We start from the raw sequence: 16,680 nt of genomic DNA, 5'->3' as shown, positions 1-16,680 counted from the left end.
AAGTTGACTGACTTTAAAAACCACCAGTTGTGGTCCAGTCAGCACTGACTCATGGCAACCCCATGTGTGTCAAAGTAGGACTGTGCTTTATAGGTTTTCAGTGGGTGATTTTTCAGAAGTAGATTGCCAGGCCTTTCTTGCAGTGTACTTCTGAGTAGACTCAGACCTCCAACTTTCTAGCTAACAGCTGACACATTATCTGTTTGTACTACCCAGGAGCTTTTGGAGTTAGCATAACTCTTGATTTGAGTCTAAAAAAATAAAGAGGTTAACATAAGAGAGTTGAACTGAAGTTGAACTTGCAGTTCTCACACTGGAGCAGAGATCAAGAGTAGAACCATGAACAGGAGCAAAGTATACTTCTAAGAGCCACATACTTGCAAGCTTAGTGCCTGAATAGAGCTAAAAGGAGGAAAGCCAAAAGAGACTAGAACGATAGAAAAAAAGAAGCAGTCAGAAAAAGGAGAATAAAAAGGTTGTATAAATTGAAACTAGAGTCTAGTTGAATATATCAATCTAGTTGAATTCTGTAGGTATTTCTCTTGACTTTGTGTACCTGAAAATGTATTTGTTTCTAGAAAACTATTGACTGTTTGATTCTAGTGTAGAAAATTCAGGGAGAGTTTGTGGGTTCCTACAGTGATGGTAATGAGCCTCCATTGAAAGGTATCTCCTTCCTGACAGCTAAACAGTCCAGAAGTGTACCTGCTCCCATGTGGTTTTTGTGACTTTCTGCAGTTGATAACATTGCAGTGCCTGAGTGACCAACTAGAGACTGCCTCACTTTCTTCCATGTAAATTAATCTACAGTATTTTGTGCAATTTGCTATAACATTTTGTTTGTTTGATTTTTTGTTTTTTCCCTACCTCAAGATGTCATCTAGCTGTAATGTTAAAAGGACCTTAAGAAATGTGGGTGTAATAAAGCATCAGCTACTAACTTTCAAAGAATGATTTATTTATAATAGAAATATATTCATTATAGAAGATCAGATGTTACCAATAAGCAAAAAGAAAATAAAATTAATAATCACATAATCCATACATAATACTGTTAAGATTTTAATGTATATCTTCCCAGCCATTGTGCATGTGTGTGCATAAATTCTTTTATATTTGTGTATGGATATTTTTATAAAAATAGAATTACATTATATATCCTTTTTTTTATTTGCTTCTTTCACTGTCTTTTTCGCTTAACAATAGCTAATGTTTATATAGGGCTTATTATGTGCCAGACGCTATCTTAAACACTTTGCATATCTTAACTCAATCCTGGCAACAACTATGTGAGGTAAGTACTATTATTATTGTCATTTTACCACATGAAGAAACTGAGGCCCAGAGAGGAGAAATGCCTTTACCAGGGTCACAAAGCTATTAAATGGCAGAGGCAGGATTTGAACCTATGCATTTTGGCTCCAGAATCCACTCTTAACTACTACTTTCTACAACATTAAATGTTTTTCTGCAACACTGGCTCTCAAAGCTTAGTCTACAAAAGAATTGCCTGGGAGCTTATTTAAAATTCAGGCTCCTAATCCCTACTCCCAGAGAATTTGATTCAGTAAGTTTGGGTTGGGATCTAGGAACGTATACTTTTTAATAAGCACTCTCTATGAATTTGATGCAGATCTGTGGATAGCGTTTTTAAGAGAAACAGAGAACACCAAATTTTTTAAGTAAACATTGTATTGAGTATAACACGTGGAAAAGTACATCGTAAGTGTACAAATCAGTGAGCTCTCACTAAGTGAATGCCTCATACTCCTTCTTAGTCACTACACCCCAAAGGTAACTACTATCTTGACTTCTTTCACAATCAGTTACATAAATGAAGTTACACAATTTGTGCTCTGGCTTCTTTCCCTCATCAGTGTTGTAGTATATAGTAATGGCCCTTTTTTTTTTTTTTTAAACTATATGCAAAAAAAAAAAAAAAAGCCATTGCCATCAAGTTGATTCCAACTCATAGCATCCCCGTTGGACAGAGTAGAACTGCCTCAGGGTTTCCAGGGAACAATTGGTGGATTCAAACTCTAAACCTTTTGGTTAGCAGCTGAACGCTGAACCACTGTGCCCCCAACACTCCTTCCAATATAGTGTTTCGTTATATAAATAAACTATACTTTTTTCATTCTACTGTTGATCAACTTTCAGGTTGTTTTCATTGAGACTATTGTGAATAGTACATCTGAACATTTTTGTCCACGTTTTTTTGTGCACTTCTGTACACATTTCTGTTAGAAGTAGAATTGCTGTGGCCTAGGAATGTGTATGTTCAGCTCAAGTAGATATTGCCATAGTTTTCCAGCGAACTTTTACCAATTTATAGTCCCACCTTCAGCATATGGAGGTTCCCCTGGTTCCAAATCCTTGCCAGCAGTTCGTGGTGTCAATTTTATAGAGCATTTTTAATGACCATTTAGCAGTCGATTCTATGTATGAACAAGTTTTTACATAAACAATCCTCACTACATTCAAGTTAACACCTTTCACTTTTAAATAATCTAATGAACATCGTTGTAGCTTAATCTTTGTGGTTATCATTAATCTCTGGAAATAAGATTGCTGGATCAAAGATGAAATGTGTTTTTAAGGCTTTTACTTTTTATACAGATCTCGGAGTCTCCACTGAAAGCTTACCAATCTACTCCCTTCCTAGCCGTACCTAAGAGTGTCTATTTATGCACCCTAGCACTCAGTACAAGTTTTGTTTTTAACCTTTGCTAAAATTGATAGGTGAATGTGGCATCTTATTGCCTGAATTAATATTTGAATACTAATGTGTGTCTACATTTTTTCATGTTTTTGGTTGGACATTTGTATTTCTTTTGTGAGTTAATTGTTCAGGTCCTCTTCTGTTTTCGTCTATTGCTGTTTTGTAAAAACACTGTATGTTGAGGCTATGAGTCATTTAACTGCCCTCTGTGTTACAGATAGTTTTGCCTGTCTTTAGTTCTTAATGTAGGTTTAGGTGTTCTTGATTTTGAAATTCAGAATTTTGTTTTGTAGTCAATTCTGTTTCTTTGTCATTGTTGTTGGACTTTAGCCACCTTAAGAGTATATAACTATCCCGTGTATTTTTTCTAGTTCCTTATGGTTTTCATTTTTATATCAATTTTACATACCGTTTCATATTAATTTTACATGTGGTTTTGATTTTGGTTTTTTATAGTAAAAGATACCATAGTTTTTCTTAATTAGTAGAATTTTACATGATTTGTAGCCTTTCTCCACTTCTTTAAAATCGTCTTTTACTCTTATCCTGAGGACTTGTATCTATTGGTCTATTCCTAGATTTTCTATCTAGTCCTCAGAAATTAGTACTCTTTTTTTTCTGTTATTACTATGTAGTATGTTTTTAATATCTGATCAGGCATATCCTCCATCTTTTTAGGAAAATTTGTGTTTCCAAATAAACTTTAGAATTATTTTTAGAAAGTTCTTTTAAAATAATCTCAGTGGGATTTAAAATGTACTGACTTTTAGAAGCAATTTCCATGTAAAGAAATGCTGTGGTAATTTCACTACTGCAAATTAAAAAAGAATAAAAATTTAAGGAAGGGCAGAAGGATCTACAATGATTTTTATTAACTACTTCTTAACAGGGGAAAAGAGAGAAACTTCACTGTAGAAAAAGCATCACCCTCAAAACTCTCCCGGTCACAAACAACAATCGCCAGCTTGTTGGTGCTTCCTCGTGTATTGAAGAGTTCCAATCCCAGTTCATTTTTGTAAGTAAAATTACTTGCTGAGCTAATGTTGATTCTTTTAAGACAAGAATGCCTTCTCCATTAGGGTCTACTTTCATAACCTGACCTAAAAACTAGGGGTTTGGACATTTTTAATTTTTTTAAATATGTAATGCCAAGACATTATACTTTCCAGAGTCATTATAATAGTTTTTTTTTTATATATATATGAAATGACAATGTTGTTGTTGTTCTTACGTGCTGTGGAGTCGATTCTGACTCATAGCAACTGTATGTGCAACTGAACAAAATACTGTCTAGTCCTGCACCATCTTCATAATCATTGTTATGCTTGAGTCCATTGTTGTAGCCACCGTGTCAGTCCATCTCATTGAGGGTCTTCATCTTTTTTGTTGACTCTTTATTATACCAGTCATGATGTCCTTCTCCAGGGACTGGTCCTTCCTGATAACTTATCAAAAAATATTTGAGACAGGATCTTTCCACCCTTGGTTCTAAGGGGCATTCTCATACTTCTTCCAAGACAGATTTGTTCTTTGGGCAGTCCGTGCTATATTCAATGTTCCTCTCTAACACCATAATTGAAAAGCATCAATTCTTCTTCAGTCTTCCTTATTCTCTGTCCAGCTTTAGCATTTTGAAAACACTATGGCTTGGGTCAGGTGCACGTTACGCCTTAAAGTGACATATTTGCATTGTAACATTTTGACACTTTAAAGAGATCTTTTGCAGCACATTTGCAACGCAGTACGTTGTTTGATTTCTTGACTGCTGTTTCTATGAGCATTGATTGTGGGTCCGAGTAAAATGAAACCCTCGACAAATTAAATCTTTTTTCTGTTTATTGTGATGTTGCTTCTTTGTCCAGGGGTGAGGATTTTTGTTTTCTTTATGCTGAGGTGTAATTCATACTGAAGGCTGTGGTCTGTCATCTTTATCAGTAAATGTTTCAAGTCCTCTTCACTTTCAACAAGCAAAGTTGTGTCATCTGCATATCACAGGTTGTTAATGAGTCTTCCTCCAATCCTGTTGCCCTATTCTTCTGCATATAGTCCAGCTTCTTGGATTACTTACTCAGCATACAGATTGAATAGGTATGGTGAAAGGATGCAGCCCTGATGGCACACCTTTCCTGACTTTAGGCTACGTACTGTTGCCTTGTTCTGTCTGATCAACCACCTCTTGATCTATGAATGGGTTTCTCTTGAGCACAATTAAGTGTTCTGGAATCCCCATTCTTTGCAGTGTTATCTATAATTTGTTATGATCCACACAGTAGAATGCCTTTGTGTAGTCAGTAACACACAGGTAAACATCTTTTTGGTGTTCTGTGCTTTCAGCCATGATGCATCTGACATCAGCAATGATATCCCTGGTTCCACGTCCTCTTCTGAATCCAGCTTGAATTTCTGGCAGTTCCCTGTTGATGGATGGCTACAACGGCTTATTAATGATTTTGAGCAGAATCTTATATGCTTAGGATATTATGGTATTGTTCAATAATTTCCACATTTGTTGGATCATCTTTCTTTGAAATGTGTAGAAATATGGACCTCTTCCAGTTGGTTGGCCAGGTAGCTGCCTTCCAAGTTTCTTGGCATATGCAAACAGGTGTTTCTAGCACTGCATCCATTTGTTGAAACATCTCAGTTGGCATTCTCTCAATTCCTGGAGCCTTGTTTTTCACCAGTGCCTTCAGCGCAGCTTGGACCTCTTCCTTCAGTACCCTCAGTTCTTAATCATATGCTACATCCTGGAATGGTTGAGTATTGACCAGTTCTTTTTGGTACAGTGACTCTGTGTATTCCTTCCATCTTCTTCTGATGCTACCTGCGTCGTTTAATATTTTCCCAGTAGAATTCTTCAGCATTGGAACTCTAGGCTTGAATTTTTCCTTCAGTTCATTCAGCTCGAGAAATGCAGAGCATGTTATTCCCTTTTGGTTTTCTATCTCCAGGTCTTTGCATATTTCATTATAATACTTTATTTTGTCTTCTCAAGCAGCCCTTTGAAATCTTCTGTTCAGCTCTTCATTTCCTTCACTTTGGCTACTCTGCATTGAAGAGCAACTTTCAGAGACTTTTCCGACATCCATTTTGATCTTTTCCATCTTTCCTGTCTTTTTAAGACCTCTTGCTTTCTTCATGTATGATGTCCTTCCACAACTCGTCTGGTCTGCAGTCATTAGTGCTCAACGTGTCAAATTTATTCTTGAGTTGGTCTCTAAATTCAGGTGGGATATATTCAGGGTCTTACCTTGGCTCTCATGGACTTGTTTAATTTTCTTCAGCTTCAACATAACTTGCTTGTGAGCAATTAATGGCCTGTTCCACAGTCACCCCCTGGCCTTGTTCTGACTAATGATGCTGAGCTTTTCCATCATCTCTTTCCACAGATGGAGTCGATTTAATTCCTGCCTGTTCTGTCTGGTGAGGTCCACATGTATAGTTACCATTTATGTTGTTGGCAACAGGTATTTGCAATGAAGAAGTCATTGGTCTTGCACAATTCTATCATGCAATCTCTGGCATCATTTCTATCACCAAGGCCGTGTTTTCCAACTACCAATCCTTCTTTGTTTCTAACTTTCACATTCCAGTCACCAATAATTATCAGTCCATCTTGACTGCATATTTAATCAATTTCAGACTGCAGAAGTTAGTAAAAAATCTTTAATTTCTTTATCTTTAGCCATAGTAGTTCATGTGTAAGTTTGAATAATAGTTGTATTAACTGGTTTTCCTTGTAGGTATATGGATATTATCCTATCACTGACAACTTTGTACTTCAGGATAAATCTTGAAATGTTCTTTTCAATGATGAATGTGATGTCATTCCTCTTCAAGTTGTCATTTCCGGCATAGTAGACCATACGATTGTCTGATTCATAATGCCTAATACCGGTCCGTTTCAGCTCACTATTGCTTAGGATATCGATCTTCAAGCATTCCGTTTCATTTTTGACAACTTCCAATTTTCCTAGATTCATACTTCATATATTCCACATTCCAATTGTTAATGGATGTTTGCAGCTGTTCTCATTTTGCGTCATGCCACATCAGTGAATGAAGGCCCGGAAAACTTGACTCCATCTATGTCATTAAGTTCAACTCTACTTTGAAGAGACAGCTCTTCCCCAGTGGTATTTTGAGTGCCTTCCTACCTGAGGGGCTCATTTTTCAGTACTGTACCAGACAGTGTTCTGCTGCTATTCATGAGGTTTGCACTGGCCAGTTTTTCAGAAGTGGACTGCCAGGTCCTTCTCCCCAGTCTGCCTTCTTAGTCTGGACTCTTTGCTAAGACCTGTCCACCACTTTTGACCTTGCTGGTATTTGAAATTCCGAAGGCAAAGCTTCCAGTATTACAGCAACACACAAGCCACCACAGTGTGACAAACTGACAGACATGTGGTAGCAATGACAGTATAGAACTAATCCCTTGTATAGTTTTTTTTTACATATTTAGTTTGAAGGATGCTTTTGCAAGGATATTTCTGCCAAGAAAATGTGATTATGAATTCTTCCCTTTAAATACTGTATTTTCTATATGGAAATATCTAATTTAAAAATAGATAAATCTTTAGGTTTTCTTGAATAATAGTCATACAGTACAGACAGCATTGCATTTTATTTATCCATCTAATTGCTTGGTAGTGTTAGAGCCAGGCCTGGAATCCAGTTCTATTTCACTGTCTTGATTATTATAGCATTATAATAATTCTTAAAATCAAGTAATGTTAGTTGTCAGACTTTGTTTTTTTCCAAAGTTGTTTTGGCTATTCTAGGTCTTTGCATTTTTATATGAATTTTAGAATCAGTTTCCCAATATCTACAAAAGCGCCTGCTGGAATTTTGACTAGGATTGTGTTGAATCTCTCAAGCAATTTGGGAAGAATTGGCATCTTAACAGTAGTAAGTCTTTCAATCCATAAACTCAGTGTATCTCTCCATTTATTTACATCTTCTTTAACTTCTCTCAGCAGTGTTTTGTAGTTTTCAATATACAGGTTTTTCACATTTTTTGTCAGATTTATCCCTTAAGTATTTCATATCTTTGGGTGCTATTGTAAATCGTATTGTTTGCTACTGGCATACAGGAATACAATTGATTTTTGTATATTGACCTTGTCTCCAGAAAACTTGCTGAACTCCCATTTTAGTTGTAGCTTTTTTGTGGAGATTTTCAGATTTTCTACATAGATGATCATGTTGTCTGTGATTAAAGACAATTTTAATTAGGAAAGTAGAAAACAAACATTCCACTCTTGGCTGGAATGTTCTATAATCATCAATTAAGTCAAGTCATTTGAAGATGTTGTTCAGGTCTTCATCATTACTGAATTTCTATCTACATGTTTTATCAATTATCGAGAGAGGGATGTTTAAATCTTCTATTGTAATTGTGGATTTCTCTCATTCTTGCAGTTATCAATTTTTGCTTAATGTATTTTGTAGATCTGTTACAAGGTACATAAACGTTTAGGACTGTTACGGCCTCTTGATGTATTAACTTTATTATTAAGAAATGGCGGGGCCAAGATGGTGGAGTAGTCAAGACACTTCCTGTGGTCCCTCTTACAATAAAGACCCAGAAAAACAAGTAAACCACTTATATATGACAATCTAGGAGCTCTCATCATCAAAGACAAAGTTGAGGAGTCGGACTGAGCAGCGGGGGTGAGGAGGGGAGCGACAGTTTAGAAGCAGCAAGGATTTGCCAGACTTGACCTTGCCAGTACCCTGTAGGCTGGATCAGCTGGTGCATGTGGACTGAGGCAAGTAATAGTGCTCAGGACACGTTTTCCACACCAGGAGAAACCGAGTGGCAGAGAGTCTTCTCAAGCCTCTGGAACCAGGGAAAAGTGACGCTGAATCTGTGAAAGTTAAGTGCAAGCGTCTAACCTACCACGCGGGACAAAAAAAAAAAACCCTTCCCTCCTCTGGAAAGTACCTCTTTCCCATTTATTCACCTCCTTCCCTCTCTGCTCTGGTCCCAGTCTGGCTTCAGCAATTGCCGTGTCCCCTGGGCTAGAAGTGGGACCTGTTTTCACCCCAAGCCATTCTCCCAGCTTTGGAGAGGGAACAAATTAACAAACAGGTAAAAATAATGTGCCAGCTCCCCTAAGCCGGGAATTCAGGGCAAGCACAGCCATTTTGCCTAGGGACAGGCGTAAGGAGCTCATGGACTTAGAATGCCTGTCACCTCTCCCTAGACCTGTGTGAGCCCATTTCAACAGCATAGCCCCTCATTAGCCCAGTGTAACAGGGTATATTCCTGAAACCTGTTTTCAACTGCAGCAGCTAAGGGGAAGTGGCAGATTCATGACATTTGACATCACCCTGCCCATTAAGCAGGGTTCTGACCCACATCAGGGGCCTGAGGACTGGTGGCTCCACCTACTCCACCTAGCCACCTACAACATGGGACCAAGAATAAGTGGTGCCTCCCAGTCCTTACAGCCAACCGCACTGGGTGCCCAAAGTCTGGCAGCAAAACCTACCCACCTGTGTGCTCTAGGGAACAGGGACATGCCTTCTACTCAGGCACTCAGGGGCAGCCATCAGCCCCCTACCTTGTTCAGCACATAACCCCCCTACTACAGCCAGATACCTGTATCTACTCCAGTCACACCTACGTAGCTCTGCCCATCTAGGACTGTAGGTGAGAGCCTCTCAGTGATCGACAACCTGGATACCTGAGCTGAACCAGGAACTCCTGGGCTCACATACCTAGTAGCAGCTCTAACCCCCTGGTGACAGGACGTGAGAGCTTCAAAGATGCCAGTAATCAGAGTAGCTCACATAACCAGCCTATTTGGGCATATCAAAACAAAACAATACACTAGGATGCAAAAACCAAACATAAAATAAATATAATAACTTACTGATGGCTCGGAGACAGCAGTCAATATAAGATCACATAAAGAGGCAGACCATGATGGCTTCAGCAGGTGACCAAAACAAAGAACCAAGAAACTTCCTGGAGGAAGAAAAGTTCTTGGAATTACTGGACATAGAATTGAAAAGATTAATATACAGAACTCTTTAAGAGATCAGGAAGGAGATCAGGCAAAATGCAGACCAAACCAAGGAACATACAGACAAAGCAACAGAGGAACTTAAGCAGGTTATAGAGGAACATAATGACAGATTTAACAGGCTGCAGGAATCCATAGAGAGACAGCAAACAGAAATCCAAAAGATTAACAATAAAATTTCAAATTAGATAACTCAGTAGAAAATCATAGGAGCAGAATTGAGGCAATGGACATCAGAATTAGTGAGACTGAAGATAAAGCACTTGACACCAATTTATTTGATGAAAAATCAGAATCCCTGATAATATTCTTTGTTTTGAAATCTACATTATGTGATAATTTTTTTTAGTGTTATCACTGTATACCTTTTTCCATTCTTTTATGTTCAAGCTATTTGTGTCTTTTTTATATTTGCGGTACATTTCTTGTATGCAGCATATTTTGGGTCTTGCTTTTTTTTCTTTTTAATCCAATCTGATAACTTCTGCATTTGTGTTATTTAGACCATTTATATTTAATGTGATTATGAGGTGGTTAGGTTTAAATCTGACATCTTTTTTTTTCCAATTTGTTCCATTTGTTCTTTTTTCTGTCTTCTCTTGGATAAATGGAATCACTTTTTATGATCCCATTTTTTCTCCTTTGTGACTTACTAGTCTGTAACTCTGTTTTGTCATTTTAGTATCTGCTTTTTGGTTTATAGCATAAACCTTTAATTTATTACAACTTATGTTCAAGTGATATTATACCATTTCAAGTATAGTATTAAGAATCTTACAGTAGTATACTTTTATATGTCCTCTCCCAACCTTTGTCCTTTTATTGTCATAGATTTCACTTTTACATGTTATAAACTCCATACCATGTTCTTATTTAAAAATTAGTTTTCCTAACAGATTAATTTTGAAGATGTTTTAATAAGAAGAAAAAAGTCTTACATAATTACCCATGTAGTTGTCATTTCCAGGACTTTTCATTCCTTTGTGTAAATCTATATATGTATTTCCATCTGGTGTCATTTTCCTTCTGCCTGAAGAACTTCCTTTAACATTTCTTGTAGTGCAGGTATTTTGGAGGTGGATTCTTTCATCTTTCGCATGTCTGAAAAAGTCATTTTTGAGCCTTCATTTTTCAAAGATATTTTCACTAGATATTGAATTCTAGATTGACAGATCTGTTAAAAATATTGCTCCACTGTATTCTCATATGCATTGCTTCTGATGAGAAATCTATTGTCATTTTTATCCTCTGTACCTAACATGTCATTTTTTCTTTGACTGCTTTTAAGGTTTTCTCTTTTCCACTTGTTTTGACCAGTTTGATTATGATGTACCTTCGTCTAGTTTTCTTCATGTTTCTGGTGCTTAGGACTTGTTGAGCTTCTCGATCTGTGGGTTTATAGTTTTCATCAAATTTGGAAAAATTTGACCATTATTTCTTCAAATTTTTTTTCTATCCCAACTTCTCACCTCTTTTTCAAGGATTCTAATTACATGTACATGAGGCTGCCTGAAGTTGTGCCCATGGCTCGCTGGTTCTCTGGGATTTTTCTATTTATTTTTTGTTTGCTTTCTTTTTTTTAATGTTCCTTTTTTTCTCTTTGATTCATTCTGGATAGTTCCTATTGCTGTATCTTCATGTTCACTAGTATTTTCTTCTGAAATGTCTGATCTACCATTAATTCCATCTGATGTATTTTTTATCTCACACATTGTAAATTTTATCTCTACATATTTTATGATTATGAATCTTTTTGTATATTTTCCATGTCTCTACCTAACTTTTTGAATGTATTGAACGTAAGGAATAACAATTTCAGTAACTTTTTAGTCTCTGGTCTGCTAATTCTAACATTTGTGTCAGTTCTAGGTTGGTTTCCATTTATCGATTTATCTCTTACTATGGGACATATTTTCCTGCCTAGTAAATTTTGGGTGCCACACATTATAGATTTTACCTTACCAGGTACAGAATATTTTTGTATCCTATATTCTTGAGCTTTGTCCTGGGATACAGTTAAGTTACCTGGCAGCAGATTGATCCTTTCTGACTTTGCTTTGTTAGGCAAGATGAGAGCAGTGCTCCCATATAGGGCTAATTATTGTCTACTACTAAGACAAGACCCTTTTGTACGCTCTATGTAATATCTCATGAATATGGGAATTTTCTAGTCTGGCTGCTAGGAATAGGCATTATTCCCAGTTCACTGTGAGTGCTGGTAACTCCTCATCTTTTCTGGTGGTTCTTCCCTCACCCTCAGGTAGTATCCTCACACACAGGCATGCATGATCTTACTCAGCAGGATACTTGAGGTGGAACCACTGAAGATCTCCAGAGCTTTCTCTCCATGCATCAGTCTCCTCTCTAGTACTTTCTTCTGTGAACTCTAGCCACCTTGTTCTCTGTGGAGGCTCTGCACTATCTCCTCAAACTCTAATGGGTTTCCCCCGCTGCCACTGTAGCCTGGAAACTCTCTGAAAGCAGTAAACTGGGGCGATCATAGGGTTCACCTTGTTTGTTGCACGTCTCTCACCTCCTTCCTTGCCTGATGGCCGTTATCTTGAAAACTATTTTTTATGTATTTTTTCTGTGTTTTGGTTCTTTTAGGTGGGAAGGTCAATCCAGTCTCTGTTACTTCATCTTGAAGCAAAAGTCCATTTTACTGATTTTAATATTAAATAATTTTCAGATTTATTTTATAGTACTTTTGTATGTCAGTATTATCTTTCCTGTTGTCAAATGAAGGAAAAAAAAGTAGTACCCAGCAAAGTTAAGCATAAGCATAATAATTACTGAGAGGGGTAAAATTATCTCTTCAAAACTCTGGGCAAGAGCCCTCTATAAATCTGTAATACCTGTCAGAAGACTTGCTTCTGTGCTTCGTTCCTGTCATCTCTTATGAAGTGAAAAATTCCTCAAAATAAAGTAACTTGTTTAAAAATTTAATGGTCTAAGTTTGTTTGGTAGGTAAAAACTAACTTCCAGCCCCACACTTAGGGAACTAAAGCCTCTAGAGTCAATGAGAGTGTCATGATGTTCATAGCAGATACCTGCTCCCAGATGAGAAATGTTTCTCTTCCATAATATTCTACACTCCTCATGTATGCCAGGCCTTAGGAAAAGGATAAAGACCCTAGGCACCCTAAATAGTGCTTCCATCCCCATCCTTTTCCTATGTTCTTTAAACCTCTGAATATCACCGGTAATTAACTTAAAGATCTTCTCCAAGCATAGCAAATGAAGAAACAGCTGAGGCCTAGTTATAAGATTTTATCTCACTAGTTGTCTGCAAGGTTTAATAACTTGGTCTTTATGTTTTTAGGAACATAGCTACAGTGTAATGGACAGTCCAAAGAAACTTAAGCTTAAATTAGATTATGTGATCCGCGAGCTAGAGGATGCCAAGGAAAGCCTGCGGAATGTTTTAGACCGAGAAAAACAATTCCAAAAATCACTGAGGAAGACAATCAGGGAATTAAAGGATGAATGTCTCATCAGTCAAGAAACAGCAAATAGACTGGAAGCTTTCTGTTGGGAGTGCTGTCAAGACAGCATAGAACAAGACTATATTTCCTGAAATAATTTCATGTTCTACCTAAAATTGACATTGGTACAATTTTTTAAAAAATAATCCTCATGTACCATCACTAAATAATATCTACCATTTAAATGTTTCTTTGAATCCTCTGGAGCATTATGCATTATAGTCGTTATGCCAAGATTTTTTTGAAGGAGTGCAGGAATTTTTGCTAGTTATCATGTTGTTGTGTGATTTGTGACAATTATGTTTTCATAGGACTAAAGTAATGCCATGTCACTATTGTAAGATACTAAAAGCTCAAGAGAACTCCACAGGATAAGGAAGTGATATCAGATCAGCCACATTAAGCTATAGCAGTAGGAGTTGGACACATCTTAAGCAGCACCAGATTTTTGGCTTCAAAAGAACTATCTTTACTTATATGTATTTATGTATGCTTTGGAAACCCTGGTGGCGTAGTGGTTAAGAGCTATGGCCGCTAACCAAAAGGTCAGCAGTTTGAATCCACCAGGTGCTCCTTGGAAACCCTGTGGGGCAGTTCTACTCTGTCCTATAGGGTAGCTATCGGTCGGAATCAACTCAACGGCAGTGGGTATATATACTTTATGGTAAGTACATTGAATTTTACCTGAAATGTATTTTACTATAAAGTAGAATTTAGTTATATTACATGTCTGTCTTGAATCTAAGCTAAGTTAGTTATTGGTAATACCATAGGATCTCTTGGTACCCATAGCACAGCCCCTGAGACTGGCATATGATGAAGACATGTTGGCTGTTACAGTTTTCCAGAGCCAATCTAAGAAGGCCCCATCATGAGGTCTCAGGTTTTCAGTACATTATTCCTCCTCACTAGGAACACTTTGATGTGCTTTAAAACAAACACATCTTTACAAACAAAAAAAGTCATAATTCTGATTTTCAGACGGTTAGTTGTTCTGATAGTCTTTCTGAACACTTTGTTTCATGACTATTATATCATTCACGGAAGTATGTCTTCACAATCTGAGCGCTGGTACTAGCTGAATACTTTGAATGCTGCTTTGTATTTTACAGGAAGTTGTTATTGCTAACATTAAAATATATATATAATAAAACCATGAAAACTTAATGATTGTGGTTCTTCCAGTTGAAATAGGAACTGGAGAAAGGGTTAGAATATTCTCCTTTAATTAAGAGAATAGATTACTAAACAAGGGCTTTTATTTGAAGAAATAGGTCAGTAAAAAAACAGCAGTTTTGGTTTTTTACCGAATATACAAAAGAATATCTCTTAACTGTTTTCTGATTGATCCAAGTGTCAGAAATTTACCTTTTCTCCTAATTGCTTACTAAAAGCAACTAAAATATACGGCCATAACTGTGGATTAGAATGAAAACCATTAGCGCAAAGCCACATTCTACATATACAAAGCTTATACAGAGGTCCATGTTACAGTTGTTAGAATTTAAATATCAATTGTTATAATGTATTAACTAGAAATGAATTGCATTTTGTGCTAATATGTTTGTTGTAATATTATTTGTGATATATTAATATCAGTAGGGCTGTGATCACTTGCTTTTTTTTTTTTTTACTTAAGAATTTTCTATGTTTTAATGCATGTTATATTTTTATGAAGGATCCCAAGTGTCTTAGTCTTCTAGTGGTACTATAACAGAAATACCACAAGTGGATGGCTTTAACAAAGAGAAATTTATTTCTTCACAGTAAAGTAGGCTAAAAGTCCAAATTCAGTACGTCAGCTCCAGGGGAGGGCTTTCTCTCTCTGTCGGCCATCTCGTCAGTCTCCCCCCGGACTAGGAGCTTCTCCACACAGGGACCCGGGATCTAAAGGACACGCTCTGTTCCTGGGACTGCTTTCTTGGTGATGTGAGGTCCCCAACTCTGCTTACTTCCCTTTCCTTTTATCTCTTGTAAGATAAAAGGTGGTGTAGGCCACATCCCAGGGAAACTCCCTTTACATTGGATCAGGGATGTGACCTTAGGGTGTTACAATTCCACCCGAATCCTCTTTAACATAAAATTACTATCACAGAATGAAGGACAGCCACACAATGCTGGGAATCATGACCCAGCCAAATTGATATCACACATTTTTGAGGGTTTTTTTTTAATTCAGTCCATGACACCAAGCCTTCCCTCTAAAAGGAGATCATGCTAAGAGGAAATCTCTGAGGTCGTATCTTTTTACTGTCTTAAAAGAAAAAACTCAAGCTAACTGTTACTGCTTTTAGTTATCATTTAACTTTGAGTTCATAATGAATATCCTAATGGGAAGTCTGGGTATGATCTTAGGTTTTATGGATACCATGACAGAGATGGAGACTTTTTCCCTCACCCTGTTTGTGAAGATAAAGTAAGCCAATTCGGGGATAAAAGTAAGGATAGATCCAAACACCAACCAAAAGAAAACCTGTTGCAGTCGAGTTTATTCCAACTCATAGCGATCCTGTAGGGCAGAGTAGAACTGCCCCCATAGGGTTTCCCCAGGAGCACCTGGTAGATTCAAACTGCTGACTTTTTGGTTAGCAGCCAGCTCTTAACCACCGTACCACCAGGGCTCTAGATCCAAATACAATGTATCCAAATTTTAGTTCTCTAATGGCTGTTTAGTATAAATCAAGCGTAGCTGACATTTCTAAGAGTAAAGTCTCGATTTCATTCACTGTCACAGTTGCTACAGTCACTGCTACTGCTTGTGTTCACAGTGAACGCAGCCCTTGTCTTTTTCATTCAGCCTAGTATCAGTGAGAGATAGTTAACTGTGGGCAGAATATTGGTATTAGCAAGGACCTGGAGCTATCCATTTTCTCTTTATTCTCATGGAGAAATGGTTATCAATAGAAAGCGTGCATAAAAAATAGAGCCCCCCTCACCTGCTGCCCCAAACAAATGCCTGGACAGGGTATACACCTCAATCTTCTGTTCTCAGAGATTGCAGACTAGCCTGGGGAAGAACTGTCCAGTGCTGAGCAAAACCAAACCATCCCTATCCACAGACTCCTCAGGCAGCCAAGGCTGACCTAAGGGTTTCACTTTGCTCTAAAGCTTAGAGTGGCCTCTAGTTCTTGGAATAAACCAAAACACCAGTTCAACCTCAACACGAAATCAGGTACGAATGATGTGATGTGGCATTTTTCTCCATATAAATAGACTTTGGTTGCTAAGGATAATTGTACCCTAGTCTTTAACTTGAAAAAAAAAAAAGGTGAAGTGTATTAAATACATATTTAGTTTTAAAAGGAAGATAAAAATTATTACAGAAATAATGGAGTGGTGAAGAATATATATACATATATATATGCAAAAATAAAATATTTTATTCAGTAATGGGATCTATGTGGTTTTTATACATTCTGTCATTCAATAAAATGAGCAACAA

At 37.2% G+C, this 16,680-nt stretch overlaps 1 protein-coding gene across 4 annotated transcripts in view; it reads left to right on the top strand.

Moving 5' to 3' along the window:
• Positions 1 to 16,680, top strand: part of THAP6 (THAP domain containing 6) — a 19,611-nt gene extending 2,931 nt beyond the window's left edge. For all 4 annotated transcript variants that reach the window (XM_049885990.1, XM_049885993.1, XM_049885992.1 and 1 more), the window contains 2 exons: positions 3,612 to 3,737; positions 13,076 to 16,680. In XM_049885990.1, coding sequence (XP_049741947.1) covers positions 3,612 to 3,737; positions 13,076 to 13,330 — 381 coding nt within the window. In that variant the 3' untranslated portion in view covers positions 13,331 to 16,680. The remainder of the gene's footprint in view (positions 1 to 3,611; positions 3,738 to 13,075) is intronic.

This window comes from Elephas maximus, chromosome 5 (assembly GCF_024166365.1).
Source record: "Elephas maximus indicus isolate mEleMax1 chromosome 5, mEleMax1 primary haplotype, whole genome shotgun sequence".
Lineage (NCBI taxonomy): Eukaryota > Metazoa > Chordata > Mammalia > Proboscidea > Elephantidae > Elephas > Elephas maximus.
Note: the sequence above shows the minus strand (reverse complement) of the source record. Positions and strands in the feature narration are given on the sequence as shown.